Source organism: Schistocerca americana, chromosome 2 (assembly GCF_021461395.2).
Source record: "Schistocerca americana isolate TAMUIC-IGC-003095 chromosome 2, iqSchAmer2.1, whole genome shotgun sequence".
NCBI lineage: Eukaryota > Metazoa > Arthropoda > Insecta > Orthoptera > Acrididae > Schistocerca > Schistocerca americana.
In genome coordinates, this window is record NC_060120.1 from 961,949,898 (window position 1) to 961,966,491 (window position 16,594).

At 38.9% G+C, this 16,594-nt stretch overlaps 1 protein-coding gene across 2 annotated transcripts in view; it reads left to right on the top strand.

Annotated features, from left to right (window-relative positions):
- LOC124596201 (calpain-5-like) overlaps positions 1-16,594 on the top strand; it is a 288,416-nt gene that overhangs the window by 59,202 nt on the left and 212,620 nt on the right. For both annotated transcript variants that reach the window (XM_047135248.1, XM_047135246.1), the window contains exon 2: positions 1,888-2,074. In XM_047135248.1, coding sequence (XP_046991204.1) covers positions 1,901-2,074 — 174 coding nt within the window. In that variant the 5' untranslated portion in view covers positions 1,888-1,900. The remainder of the gene's footprint in view (positions 1-1,887; positions 2,075-16,594) is intronic.

A 16,594-nucleotide genomic window follows, 5' to 3' on the forward strand; every position in this document is an offset into this window, starting at 1 on the left:
TACACACCAGGAAAGTCTTAAATTCCACCATTAACATATTTCCTGAACTTGGCTATTCACATACAAGTTGAACTACAAGCTGTCCCCATTGATGCATGTAAAATAATGCCTAAGCTTGGACTATTCAGATGCAAGATGAAAGATGATTTATTTCATCCTGCAGGTGAATGAAATACAACTTGTATTGCAAGCTTCATGTGAATAACTCAAGTTCAGACATTATATTATTTGTCAGTGTCTAAAGCTGTTGTCTCCATTTCTGTAAAGAGGGACACAACCGAATAAGAGTATCATTACTTATATAAATTATACCTGTGTCATCACAGGCATCGAATATATGTGCTTGACGGAGTGCCAAAAACGTACAAAGCCATAAGCAAGAGATGCTATCTCTGAAACAGTTCATACAGGCTGCAGGCACCTATTACAAGAAACTATCTAAATTGCCATGGAAATTAATTCAAGGCAGTCACAATGTGCTCATTGAAATAAAATTTCTGGCAGATAGCAGAAGTGTTTTCAAATATAGTTCACAGGTGGTTCTCCTTAACAACTCCTTCTATACTATAGCAAAATTCTTGACTAGAAATCAGTAGTCAATTACAAGCTAGAAAATGGCCTAACATTCATTTGTTCAGTTGATATGTTCCACATCATAATGTTTATCGTGAATATGACTTATGAAACATGGAATTAACTAAAACCTCTCAAAGCGTACAGTTCCAAAGCTTACACATTGAATGAGTTGGTGCAATGGTAAAGCAATGGACTTGCACTTGAAAAGACTGTGTATCAAATCCCTATCAGGCCATCCACATTTCGGTTTTCCTACATTTCCCTTGACTTGCTTAAGGCAAAAACTGTGCTGATTTTGTGAAAGGGATAAGATTGATTTCCTTCTCAATCCTTCTCCAACTCAAACTTGTACTCCATCCCTAATGACATCATCGTCAATGGGGTGCTAAATCCTTATCTCCTTCCAAGGACCACGGAAAGTGCAAAAGTACCTGCATTTAAAATATAATGATCAGCAAATAGAGAAAGTAAATTCTTCAAAGCTCTTCAACTCACCTAAAATACAGACAGGGATCTTATCAGAGCTTTGTGTTTAGAATACTTCTAATCATTATTATATTGAGGTTTCATTTTCCAAGGACACATTCACTATCAAAGAAATTTTTTTTTGCTTCAAACCGAGTAATCTGAATTATGATTGGATTACATCAGATATATTTGTTCACAATTCTCTTCCTGAAAACATAGATACGCACACTGACTTCACAGAATATTTCTCCATTATGTGCTTTATTTAAGAGAACCTTTCCCTCTACAAAGCAGTGGCCATTGTTAGCTCTAGTCAAGGTTAAAATGAGATCAGCACTACAATAAAGTAAAATTTTTTTCATTTGTAGAAAGGAGTATATTATCCAAACACAAAAGTGTTCACTGGAGTTCCATTGGACATGAGTAGCATCAGTAGTACAACTTGACAATTTGAGATCTGATTGAAAGGATATCTTTTTAAAAAGTAATTTTACTCATTATGATTTTTTTGTAAATAAGTAAGTGTAAACTGCCAATTTTTTTACAGGAATGCATATGTTAAATTGCAGCTTAAGTTCTACAGTTGTAAGCACTATATTAATTAGTGTATTAACTTACATCATGGGCTACAGTGGTGTAAGCCATGTAATTGTACTATTTTAAATACATATAACATCAATATGCGGCTAATGCAAATGCTTTTCTTTTTCACTTCTCTATCGAATCTTTTGAACTCATGTGTCATACCCTTTTCATTGTGACTTGTGTAACAGTCGTAAATGTTTTATTTTATGTCTTTAAATACATATAACTATTTCCATAATGCTATGTCTATTCATTCAGGGACTTTCTGAAGATGGTAAGAAGCAGGATGAAACCAAAACATTACAGGGGTCAAAAATATGAGAGTCTGAGGAAAAGACAAATGAAGATAAAGAAGCCATTTAATGACCCCCTGTTTCCAGATATAAAATCGAGTATTGGTAACACTGAATCTATTCCTGACAATTTAGAATGGAAAAGGCCAAGTGTAAGTGACATTTTCCTTTTCTTTATCCACAACACATTCCACCATTTAACTTTTAAAAAAAATGGATGAGAGCCAGAAACTGATTTTTTTAAAATGTCCAACTGTAACTGTTAATTATGTCAGTATTTAAATACTTTAAGGAGTAAATTTTATTCTAAAATTTGTATATATGCTACATATATATTTAAGAACCATACAGCATTTGGACTTTTTCTGTGTCCAGATTCTAGTTATCTACCAATCTTCTATACCCATATAACCTGAAGTCACCTCTCGTGAATCTGTCCATATGTTCAGGTAATCCCAGGAACTGCTGTATCTGGTAGGGATTTTGGTACAGTTTTCTATAGTAAATGGATTAATTCCTGAGGAAGGTTTGTGTATATAATGTATAAACATTTTGTGCAAATTGACTGAACTGTGTCGTATTAAAGTCCACCACCATTGTGCAAATCATGACATTGCCATCTAGCAGTTAATAACAGGTCTCCTTGGGAGCACAGCTTTGTGCAGCATGACATAGCCCCAATCAAACTGAGAGCATGTGTTCTGCTTATGTTAATTTATTGACAACAGGCTGAATATGTTTGGTGCAGTGAGCTCAATGTCGACACTCCTTAATGTAGTTTGATATTATTGTTTGGACACTTTGAAATTGTATGTAAGACTGGTAAACAATGTCCACCTTCAAGAAGCAGATATAGACCTTTTACAATCATAAACAAATATTTCAATATATCACTTACATTTTGTGCAGAGCAGTGTATAACGTAAAGTGCACCAACTGGAATGTTGCAGCATTGCTCATAGACTTTGATGGATATGTGAGCTTCTTCAGGAAGAGATAGAAATGGGTACAATCCTCTTGACATCTTAAAAGTAAAGGGCGGAAAGGGGTTCAGAAAGTCCTTGTGGATGACTACAGAATTTTTCTAAATACTTGTACAGATGGTTTAGGGAAACATTAAAAAGAAAAGGAAAGAAAAGAAAGATGACAATTTCTGACTGCCAATTTCTACTTCTGTCAGATTAGCAATTGCAATCATCACTTGTGATTCATTGTAAATTCTTCGAATAGTGGACAGTGAATTAGTTAACTGCGTAGTTATAAATATGCCCAATAATGAGAAGATAACCGCTTCTTCATCAAGCTGTGATGAGAGATTATAAAATGTGAAGGAATTAAATACTGTTGCCAGATAGTCTCATTTGAGAACAATTTCATAGCAAAAAACATGTAAAATCAAAATCAGAAAATTTTAATTGCTTATGCAAAAATTAAAACATTTTCTGAAAAATCACATCAGCATGGGGTGCTTTTTTGCTTATTTTACATAAAGTAAGTTTTCAATAAGACAACATGACTGAAGTTTCAACTTTCTGCTCGCATTCAATCGAACATAGATGGGGAAAAGATTTTTTGTGTGACAGAGCAAAAAAGTTTGCCACAAGGGGTCCAAGATAAATAATTGTGCCAATGACTCTGAACGATGAACCAGTGCATACTCAGCTTTACAAGAGGAATGCTGTCATGAGCTACATGTCTAGATTGTCACAGGTTTTTGTTCTTTATCGTACTTTTGTTGTAACCTTCAGACATGATCCACTCAGTCAACCTCCGATACATGATGTGCTACAAATTAAAAGACATATGCAATACCCATTCATCCACCTCTCTCTCTCTCTCTCTCTCTCTCTCTCTCTTTCTCTCTCTCTCTCCCTCACACACACACACACACACACACACACACACACACACACACACACACACACACACACACACACACACACCCTTCAGATTGAGCGTTTACATTGGTTGTAAACAGATTAATTAAATCAAATAGTGCTCCCATCACTTTCAAAAGATGTTATTCCAGATGCCAATCAAAAATGGAACAGGTAACATTCATGCCTTCTGAAAACTTTCTTGGTGTATGCTGCTTTTAAATAATATGAAAGTGATGATGATTGGTTACCTAATGTATTATACCCAGACATATTTTTGAGAATAAAAGCACATAGCAGAGACTTTATATTATAATGATACAGTACAAAATAATATTCATGCTGGAAATGCATTTCTAGAAGAGAAGCAATAGCAAGGTTGACGGTTACATTGAAGGAAAAGGGGAGTGCAGCATAACTAAAATTCATGGCTATAAATGACACGCAAAATGGTTTCCTCCAAAATGGAGGGAAGCAAAGAAATTGTCCTAAAAGACATTATGTTCATTTTGCAAGGACTTCAAGGAGTCTTCAAATGGGGGACTGAAAAGCATAAAACACAGTTACCAAGAAAAGCCCCAAAAGCTGCAAGGTGTAGTTCATTCTGGGACAACTGAGTGCTGTACATAGGGCAGTATTGCCATGTCACAAAGGATTATATCAGTCCGGTTTACTGTAAAAGCATTGCACAATCAAGTAAGATTGGAATTTTTGTAATGAGTTGACCTATGGCCACTGCCTTACCATATGCAGCATTTGTGCTGGGCAGGATGACTTGTACACTTCGGTGAATGACAGGACTATGCCAGCAGTGGTTTAGCTAATGGTAGGAAGGATCACCAATGCTGCATAGCATTCAGCAGTGCAATCAAATAAACAATGTGTGACACCTCAGGGAAACATTTTGTGTCTTGGAGGGGACGGGGGTGGTTTAAGAATATGACTTACAAATATTGGCTGATGAGGTGTAACATTCATTTGTAGGCAACTTGACTGGCACCTGGCCCACTTCAGTTGAATAAAGCTTGCTCATATATCATGTATGGAAGGCTCTATCTGATTTAACACATATGCGCATAGTTGATTGTTAAAATGCAAGAAGCAAGACTCAGTTAAAGAGTCCCAACAGGAAGGGTATTCTGTCAGGTAGCACCTACCCCCTTCTCTGCACCCCCTCCATCCCCCTCTCAACCTTTACACCTGGTCTCCGATGGCCAATCTGTCTGGAAAATTAACAGAAACAGTTAATTATTTTGATTTTAGGGTATTCAACATCATTCTTATTACTATCCTCACTGAAAATAAACACAGTCTTTTATGTCAAAGTCCCATGGGCACAAATTGGTAACTTTTGAGAGAATCTTGGATGGATCCAATTATTGTGAGGATGAGCATGTTTTAGCATACTGTACTGAATCTTATCCACCCAAGGTGAGATAGCTGATTGCAGTTCCCACACTGTGAGTGATGATTATACACCTCTGTGTTGTTTGTCAGAAAACTCAGCATATTCCTCTCTGTAGATTCATAGTACAGCTAGAATGTGGGGCATCGGCTCGTTAAACTTAGATTTGGAGGAGTGTTCCCCCGTTGTATGGGGTATGTTTTCTGTTGTGGAAAATACAATTTTTTTTTAAAACAGCTATGAGTTCACATATTCATCCTTCTACTTGACTCGACAAAACTGCATCTTCAACGGACCACATATATAATTACTTCTAATTTAATTTCTTGTTTTTCCAATAATTTTTGCTTTATTCTGGAGGTGGAAATCAGACTCCTTCTTTTGAAACATATCTGTGCTTGAATTTTCATGTTCCTCAAACTTCATGTCTCTGGGATCACTTCTGATTTCTTGGAACCAGCTGCACCAGGAACGTTTTTGGTGGTTGAGATATTCAAAAATTTTCTCTCATATCCAGCTTTCATTCATCCATTCCAGATAGCTGTAGAACATCATACTGTGTTTTCTCGTAGTTACATTTAGCAGTTCAATTTTCTTGTACAGATCTTTATTCCTGTATTCATCAGTGCATTTTATTGGCCCCAATATTTTTCTTAGAATTTCCCTTTTTTCCCATGTTTTCTGTTTCTCCCATCTTGGTCAAACCAGGCATTTGGCTGCATATAAAAAGTCTGGTTTTAGTACTGCAACATAGTGCTGTAACTTTGCTTGAACTAACCTCACAAAACTCTACTGTGATCTAGTTTTTCCATACTCTGAACAATGGATAGCCAAGGTTTGAATATTGACTCTTATAAAAGTATAGATTGCTACTCACTGTAAATATGGCACATTGAGTTGCAGACAGGCACAACTAAAAGCCTGTTATACACCAATGTTTCAGCCAAAGCCTTCTTCAGAAAATAAAGAAAAAAAAAAAAACACACACACACACACCAGCTACCTCCAGCTAATCTGGCCAGATTGCAATTATTGTGTTGAACAAAATCAGCATTCTGGAATGGGGCAGGGAAGGGGGAGAGATAGTAAGTTATGGGGGAGAGAAGAGTGCTGTCTGCCAGTGCATGCAGGGACTAGAAGGCCATTGGAGAAGGCTGCCTGGTGCAGCTGTGGGGGAGGGAGGTGGGGATCATGAAGTGGCAAAGGCGAGGAGCAGAGAGAGGGGGGGAAAAGCCTGGTTGATGAATTAGCAGAGAGTGGCGCACAGTGAGAGTGAGGGTATGTGAAATGGGAGGAGATAATTGGACAGAGGAGGTGGGAACTGTTGGTTGGAAGGTGTGAGGACAGTAGATTAATTTTGGGAGCAGAGAATGTGTTGCAAGAGTAACTCCCATCTGCATAGTGCATAAAAACTGGTGATGGAGGGAAGGATCCAGATGACCTGGGTTGTGAAGCAGCCATTGAATTCAAGCATGTTATGATCAGCTGCATTTTGTGTGACAGGGTGGTTTACTTTGCTCTTGGCCAGTGTTTGGCAGCAGCAATTTGTCCAAGTGAGCAATTGGTAGTCATACCAAAATAGAAAACTGTGCTGTTATTGCAGCAGTTGATATATAACATGACTACTTGCACAGATGACTTGGCTTCTGATAGGGTAGAATAAGTCAGTGACAGGATCAGAATAGGAAGTCCTGTGTGTGTGGGTTTGACAGGTCTTGCATGTGGGTCCTCAACATGGATATGATGATATCGCCAAGATCTAGACTCAGGGCAGAGATACCTTATCTTCTTTCCCTCACAACCTCAACATATGCTCTCCCATCTGCTCCACCTGGTCCATCTCAATCCAGTGTACCACCTTCCTGGACATTGACAGCCTCATCTATGATGGCTCTGTCAACACCTCTGTCTCCCTTAAACACATTAACTACCAACAGTACCTCCACTTTGACAGCTGCCGTCCCTTCCACACCAAGAAATCCCTCTGATACAGCCCAGCCACCTGCTGACATCTGACACTGTATTTACAGTGACAAGAACTCCATTGCCCAGTGTGCCTAAGGTTGCACAAAGGCTTTCCCAGACAGACACTAGCCCCCAGATCTAATCTGCAGATAGATTTACCGTGCCATATCCTCACACACTCCCAATCCTCCCATCACCCCCAAGAACCAGCTACAAAGAAGCACCACCTTCATCACTCAGTACCACCCTGAACTGGAGCAACTGAACAACATTCTTCGTCAGATGTTTGATTATTTATCAAGATGTCCTGAAATGACGGACATCATACCCAAAATCCCTCCAACCCCTTGTAAAGTTGTGTTCCATCACCAGCCCAATCTCCACGACATCCTAGTCCATCCCTCTGCCACTCACAGTACCAGCACCCTTGCCACAGGGATCATATCCCTGTGGAAGGCCCAGGTGCAAGACCTGCCCAATTCATCCACCCAGCACTTGCTATTCCAGTCCTGTCATAGGCTTATCTTACCACATCAGAGGCCGGACCACCTGTGAAACCAGCCATGTCATATACCAGCCCTGCTGCAGTCACTGCACAGCTTTTTATATTGGTATGACTACCAATCAGCTGTCCACCGTGATGAATGGCCACTGCCCAATGGTGGCCAAGAGCAATGTGGACCTCTTGTAGCAAAACATGCAGCTGAACTAACATGCTTGACTTCAATGGCTGCTTCACAACCCAGGCCATCTGGATATTCCCCCACACCACTAGCTTTCTGAACTGCACAGATGGGATTTATCATTACAACACATTCTCTGCTCCCAAAATATACCGACCTCAACCTACAATTACCTACTGTGCCTACACCTTCCACCCAAAAGTTTCTACCCTCTATGTCCTGTCACCTCCCCCAAATTCACATCCCCTCATCCTGATGGTGGGCCTCTCTTTACCAATGCACCCACCAGTATTTTCCCCTCTCTGCTCCTCTCAGTTTCTGTTCCCCTTCCTCCCCCCTCCCCTCCCCACACACACAGATTCCTACACTGCACCTATTAGCCTTGTCCTGGCACCTTCTAGCCCATGCACTGCCTACCAGACAGTGCATTTCTCTCCCCCCACCCACACCCTGCTTTTGCCCCTTCCCTGCTCCACTTCAGATTGCTGCTTTCGTTCAATTCAACATTTGCAGTGTGGCCAGAGCAGCTGGAGATAGTGATCATGTGTGCATCAGGTGTGCCTGCTTATGTGAATATGTGTGTGTATTTTACTTTCTTTTCTGAAGAACGCTTTGACTGAAAGCTCAAAGTGTAACAGTCTTTTTGTTGTACCTGTCTGCAGCTCGTCTTTATAGTGGGTAGCAATCTATCCTGTTATAATAGTTGATTGAGTGGAAATAAAAGTTAGAATTTCCATTAATTTATGTTCATGTTACTAAAATGTTCATTTGATTATCTTCTGTTTGTTGATCATTACTATTCATTCTCATTAATGCAGAATTTTCTAGTGGCATGATATTGTTGCTTGCAAAATCAATTCAGGGCTTATTTTATATCAATAAATGAAACGTCACAGGTTTTTACTTTAATGTTTCCTATTTTATTTACATACAAACAACACAAGGTTAATAATAACACACAAACACTACATGAACTACTCAACATAACCTTACTAGTTCTGCCGGAACTTTACATCAAAGATATTGCAATACAAAATTATTCCAGTAGTTTCAGTATTAGCATTTTAACAGACAAAAATTTCACTTACAAGACATATTTACTTACAAAACAGTACCCAAATGTTTCAAAAAATCAGTACTGACTACAGTAATAGTAGTAGTAGTAGTAGAGTAATATAATAATAATAATAATAATAATAATAATAATAATGTGTTGTTGTTGTTGTTGTCATTGTGGTCTTCAGTCCTGAGACTAGTTTGATGCAGCTCTCCATGCTACTCTATCCTGTGCAAGCTTCTTAATCTCCCAGTACTTACTGCAACCTACATCCTTCTGAATCTGCTCAGTGTATTCATCTCTTGGTCTCCCTCTACGATTCTTACCCTCTACGCTGCCCTTCAGTACTAAATTTGTAATTCCTTGATGCCTCAGAACATGTCCTACCAACCGGTCCCTTCTTCTTGTCAAGTTGTGCCACAAACTCCTCTTCTCCTCAGTTCTATTCAATACCTCCTCATTAGTTATGTGATCTACCCATCTAATCTTCAGCATTCTTCTGTAGCACCACATTTCAAAAGCTTCTATTCTCTTCTTGTCCAAACCATTTATTGTCTGTGTTCCACTTCCATACATGGCTACACTCCATACAAATACTTTCAGAAATGACTTCCTGACACTTAAATCTATACTCAATGCTAACAAATTTCTCTTCTTCAGAAATGCTTTCTTTGTCATTGCCAGTCTACATTTTATATCCTCTCTACTTCGACCATCATCAGTTATTTTGCTCCCCAAAATAGCAAAACTCCTTTACTACTTTAAGTGTCTCATTTCCTAATCTAATTCCCTCAGCATCACCCGAGTTAACTCGACTACATTCCATTATCCTCGTTTTGCTTTTGTTGATGTTCATGTTATATCCTCCTTTCAGGATACTGTCGATCCCATTCAACTGCTCTTCCAGGTCCTTTGCTGTCTCTGACAGAATTACAATGTCATCGGCGAACCTCAAAGTTTTTATTTCTTCTCCATGGATTTTAATACCTACTCTGAATTTTTCTTTTGTTTCCTTTACTGCTTGCTCAATATACAGATTGAATAACATCGGGGAGAGGCTACAACGCTGTCTCACTCCCTTCCCAACTACTGCTTCCCTTTCATGTCCCTCAACTCTTATAACTGCCATTTGGTTTCTGTACAAATTGTAAATAGCCTTTTGCTCCCTGTATTTTACCCTTAGCACCTTCAGAATTTGAAAGAGAGTATCCCAGTCAACATTGTCAAATGCTTTCTCTAAGTCTACAAATGCTAGAAACGTAGGTTTGCCTTTCCTTAATCTTTCTCCTAAGATAAGTCGTAAGGTCAGTATTGCCTCACGTGTTCCAACAATTCTACGGAATCCAAACTGATCTTCCCCAAGGTTGGCTTCTACAAGTTTTTCCATTTGTCTGTAAAGAATTCGCATTAGTATTTTGCAGCTGTGACTTATTAAACTGATAGTTCGGTAATTTTCACATCTGTCAACACCTGCTTTCTTTGGGATTGGAATTATTATATTCTTCTTGAAGTCTGAGGGTATTTCGCCTGTCTCATACATCTTGCTCACCAGATGCTAGAGTTTTGACAGAGCTGGCTCTCCCAAGGCCATCAGTAGTTCTAATGGAATGTTTTCTACTCCTGGGGCCTTGTTTTGACTCAGGTCTTTCAGTGCTCTGTCAAAGTCTTCACGCAGTATCATATCTCCCATTTCATCTTCATCTACATCCTCTTACATTTCCACAATATTGTCCTCAAATACATCGCCCTTGTATAGACCCTCTATATATTCCTTCCACCTTTCTGCTTTCCCTTCTTTGTTTAGAACTGGGTTTCCATCTGAGCTCATGATATTCATACAAGTGGCTCTCTTTTCTCCAAAGGTCTCTTTAATTTTCCTCTAGGCAGTATCTATCTTACCCCTAGTGAGATAAGCATTTACATCCTTACATTTGTCCTCTAGCCATCCCTGCTTAGCCATTTTGCACTTCCTGTCGATCTCATTTTTGAGACGTTTGTATTCATTTTGGCCTGCTTCATTTACTGTATTTTTATATTTTCTCCTTTCATCAATTAAATACAATATTTCTTCTGTTACCCAAGGATTTCTACTAGCCCTTGTCTTTTTACCTTCTTGATCCCCTGCTGCTTTCACTACTTCATCCCTCAGAGCTACCTATTCTTCTTCTACTGCATTTCTTTCCCCCATTCCTGTCAATTGCTCCCTTATGCTCGCCCTGAAACTCTGTACAACCTCTGGTTTAGTCAGTTTATCCAGGTACCATCTCCTTAAATTCCCACCTTTTTGCAGTTTCTTCAGTTTTAATCTACAGTTCATAACCAATAGATTGTGGTCAGAGTCCACATCTGCCCCTGGAAATGTCTTACAATTTAAAACTTGGTTCCTAAATCTCTGTCTTACCATTATATAATCTATCTGATGCCTTCTAGTATCTCCAGGATTCTTCCATGTATACAACCTTATTTTATGGTTCTCGAACCAAGTGTTAGCTACGATTAAGTTATGCTCTGTACAAAATTCTACCAGGTGGCTTCCTCTTTCATTTCTTAGCCCCAATCCATATTCACCTACTACGTTTCCTTCTCTCCCTTTTCCTACTACCAAATTCCAGTCACCCATGACTATTAAATTTTCATCACCCTTCACTATCCGAATAATTTCTTTTATTTCATCATATATTTCTTCAATTTCTTCGTCATCTGCAGAGCTAGTTGGCATATAAACTTGTACTACTGTAGTAGGTGTGGGCTTCGTATCTATCTTGGCCACAATAATGCTTTCACTATGCTGTTTGTAGTAGCTTACCCGCATTCCTATTTTCCTATTCATTATTAAACCTACTCCTGCATGACCCCTATTTGATTTTGTGTTTATAACCCTGTAGTCACCTGACCAGAAGTCTTGTTCCTCCTGCCACCGAACTTCACTAATTCCCACTATATCTAACTTTAACCTATCCATTTCCCTTTTTAAATTTTCTAACCTACCTGCCTGATTAAAGGATCTGACATTCCACGCTCTGATCTGTAGAATGCCAGTTTTGTTTCTCCTGATAATGATGTCCTCCTGAGTAGTCCCCACCCGGAGATATGAATGGGGGACTATTTGATCTCCGGAATATTTTATCCAAGAGGACACCATCATCTTTTACCCACACAGTAAAGCTGCATGTCCTCGGGAAAAGTTACGGCTGTAGTTTCCCCTTGCTTTCAGCCGTTCGCAGTACCAGCACAGCAAGGCCGTTTTGGTTAGTGTTACAGGACCAGATCAGTCAGTCATCCAGACTGTTGCCCCTGCAACTACTGAAAAGGCTGCTGCCCCTCTTCAGGAACCACACGTTTGTCTGGCCTCTCAACTGATACCCCTCTGTTGTGGCTGCACCTACGGTACGGCTATCTGTATCGCTGAGGCACGCCAGCCTCCCCACCAACAGCAAGGTCAATGAGTTAAATTTTAAAAAACATGAAATATGCATAGTAATTCTGAATTAATATAACTTCAGTGTAAATGCTATTTACAGTTATGCACTGCTGCCTAATGAAAAAATACAAGCTTACACATTATAGGACCAACTGTGTGATTTGATTGAAGAGTTTCTAGCAAATAGAACATAGTATGTAATTCTGAATGGAGAGAAGCCTTCAGATGTAAAAGCTATGGGTAACCCCAAGGGAATGTTATAGGAGCATTAGTTTTCACAGTATATGAAATAATCTGGTAGATAGCTTTGGAAGTTCCATGAGGCTTTCATAGGTGGTGATGTTGTATACAGAGAAGTTCCAATGCTGGAAAATTGTAGCAAATGCAGGGAGACCTGCAGATGGTCAACACTTGGTGCAGAGAGTGGCAATTGATCCTCAACATAAACAAATGTAATGTATTGTAAATACATAGACAAATACCCTTTATTGCTCCATTACACAACTGCAGGACAATCACTGGAAGCAGTTACTTCCATAAATTATCTAGGCGTCTACATATGGAATGATTTGAAATAGAACGACCACATAAAATTAATCACAAGTAAGGCAGACTGAGGCAGCTGGAAGAATTCTCAGGAAATAAAGTCCATCAACAAATTAAGTAGCTTATAAAACACTCATTCGACAAATACTTGAATATTGCTTGTCAATCCTGGTTCTGAACAAATTAGTATTAATAGGGGAAATAGAGTAGATCTAAAGAAAGGCAGTACTTTTCACTACATATTCATTTAGTAAGCACAAAAGCATCCCACTCTGTAGGAATCAGCATGGGTTTCGAAAAAGACGGTCGTGTGAAACGCAGCTCGTGCTATTCGTCCATGAGACTCAGAGGACCATAGGCACCAGTTCACAGGTAGATGCCGTGTTTCTTTACTTCCGCAAGGCATTTGATACAGTTCCCCACAGTCGTTTAATGAACAAAGTATGAGCATATGGACTATCAGACCAATTGTGTGATTGGTTTGAAGAGTTCCTAGATAACAGAATGCAGCATGTCATTCTCAATGGAGAGAAGTCTTACAAAGTAAGAGTGATTTCAGGTGTGCCGCAGGGGAGTGTCATAGGACCATTGCTATTCACAATATACATAAACGACCTTGTGGATGACATTGGAAGCTCACTGAGGCTTTTTGCAGATGGTGTGGTGTATTGAGAGGTTGTAACAATGGAAAATTGTACTGAATACAGGAGGATCTGCAGCGAATTGACGCATGGTGCAGAGAATGGCAGTTCAATCTCAATGTAGACAAGTGTCATGTGCTGCGAATACATAGAAAGATAGATCCTTTATCATTTAGCTACAAAATAGCAGGTCGGCAACTGGAAGCAGTTAATTCCATAAATTATCTGGGAGTACGCATTAGGAGTGATTTAAAATGGAATGATCATATAAAGTTGATCGTTGGTAAAGCAGATGCCAGACTGAGATTCATTGGAAGAATCCTAAGGAAATGCAACCCCAAACCAAAGAAAGTAGGTTACAGTACGCTTGTTCGCCCACTGCTTGAATACTGCTCAGCAGTGTGGGATCCGTACCAGATATGGTTGATAGAAGAGATAGAGAGGATCCAATGGAGAGCAGCGTGCTTCGTTACAGGATCATTTAGTAATCGCGAAAGCATTACGGAGATGATAAATAAACTCCAGTGGAAGACTCTGCAGGAGAGACGCTCAGTAGCTCGGTACGGGCTTTTGTTAAAGTTTTGAGAACATACCTTCACCGAAGAGTCAAGCAGTATATTGCTCCCTCCTACATATATCTCATGAAGAGACCATGAGGATAAAATCAGAGAGATTAGAGCCCACACAGAAGCATACCGACAATCCTTCTTTCCACAAACAATATGAGACTGGAATAGAAGGGCGAACCGATAGAGCTACTCAGGGTACCCTCCGCCACACACCATCAGGTGGCTTGCGGAGTATGGATGTAGATGTAGATGAAGAGTTATGCAGTCAACTCCATGGGCAGGTGCTGCATGAGCGGTTTTCTCCATCATGGTATGACCTGTTATTAGAATTCCAGGAGCTTCACTGTGAAGCATATTTGTTACTACTGTAAATTTTGTATTTGACTATGGACTCACTGCGACACTTTTGGGATTGTATCACCCTTATAGGTATATGAATTATGCTTTCACATGATCTGTTTTCACTTACATCATATGAAGATGGTCCATGACTGAAACTGGTAGACATATAGGTTTTTAAAATAAACAGATGATAGTTAAAATGCATTTTTTTCAATTACTTAATAGCTGCTATTTGTCACTTAAACAAAAAATTAGCCCATGCTAGGCTATAAATACAACACTGAAAAAGATAAAAAGCTACACTTTTTAATTATACTCTTTTATTCCAAATGTCTTGATTGCATTTGGTAAGTACATTAAAGTTGACTAGTTTCAATTCCAGTGGGTCATCATGAGAACTGAAAGTGTAGAAAAGTAAGAATGCAAAATTGCTATTAAAAACAAGAGATTATAAAAATGCAAACTAAAGAGAAAAATAGGAATATTCCCAGTAACTTGTTACAGAAGTAACATGCCATGTCATCATCAAGAATTCATTGTGGTAACTTAAAATAGAATTGTATGTTATGAGTTAGACGCCATTCATACTAGCTTGAAATTTGGACTAACAGCCTTTGTGGATATTTGCATTTGAGACTTCTATCTGGAGATGAGGAGTAATAATCAAAATTGTAATTGCAGTAAATAAAAAATAAACTACTTTACAGGTGTAGGAGGAGACAACCATGTTCAATAAACAAATAAGTTTTTTGTATACAAGAAATACTGTAGAAGAAGAATGGGTAGTTTTGAGAGACGAAATAATGAAGCCAGCAGAGGATCAAGTAGGTAAAAAGATGAGTAATAGTAGAAATCCTCGGGTAACAGAAAAGATAGTGAATTTAATTGATGAAAGGAGAAAATATAAAAATGCAGTAAATGAAGCAGGCCAAAATGAATACAAACGTCTCAAAAATGAGATCGACAGGAAGTGCAAAATGGCTAAGCAGGGATGGCTAGAGGACAAATGTAAGGATGTAAAGGCTTATCTCACTAGGGGTAAGATAGATACTGCTTAGAGGAAAATTAAAGAGACCTTTGGAGAAAAGAGAGCCACTTGTATGAATATCATGAGCTCAGATGGAAACCCAGTTCTAAACAAAGAAGGGAAAGCAGAAAGGTGGAAGGAATATATAGAGGGTCTATACAAGGGCGATGTATTTGAGGACAATATTGTGGAAATGTAAGAGGATGTAGATGAAGATGAAATGGGAGATATGATACTGCATGAAGAGTTTGACAGAGCACTGAAAGACCTAAGTCACAACAAGGCCCCAGGAGTAGATAACATTCCATTTGAACTGCTGATAGCCTTGGGAGAGCCAGCTCTGTCAGAACTCTAGCATCTGGTGAGCACGATGTATGACATAGGTGAAATACCCACAGACTTTAAGAAGAATATAATAATTCCAATCCCTAAGAAAGCAGGTGTTGACAGGTGTGAAAATTACCAAACTATCAGTTTAATAAGTCACGGCTTCAGAATACCAACACGAATTCTTTGCAGACGAATGGAAAAACTGGTGAAGCCGACCTAGGGGAAAATCAGTTTCGATTCAGCAAAAATGTTGGAACACATAAGGCAATACTGACCCTATTAAGCAAAGGCAAAGCTATGTTTCTAGCATTTATAGACTTAGAGAAAGCTTTTGACAATGTTGACTGGAATACTCTCTCTCAAGTTCTTAAGGTGGCAGGGGTAAAATACAGGTAGCAAAAAATTATTTACAAATTGTACAGAAACCAGATGTTAGTTGTAAGAGTCGAGGTGCATGAAAGGAAGCAGTGGTTGGGAAGGGAGTGAGACAGGCTTGTAGCCTATCCCTGATGTTATTCGATTTGTATATTGAGCAAGCAGTAAAGGAAACAAAAGAAAAATTTGGAGTAGGAATTAAAACCTATGGAGAAGAAATAAAAGTTTGAGGTTTGCCAGTGACATTGGAATCATGTCAGAGACAACAAAGGACCTGGAAGAACAGTTGAATGGAATGGGCAGTGTCTTGAGAACAGGATATTATATGAAAATCAACAAAAGCGAAATGAGGATAATGGAATGTAGTCTAATTAAATCAGGTGATGCTGAGGGAAATAGGTTAGGAAATGACACACTTAAAGTAGTAGATGAGT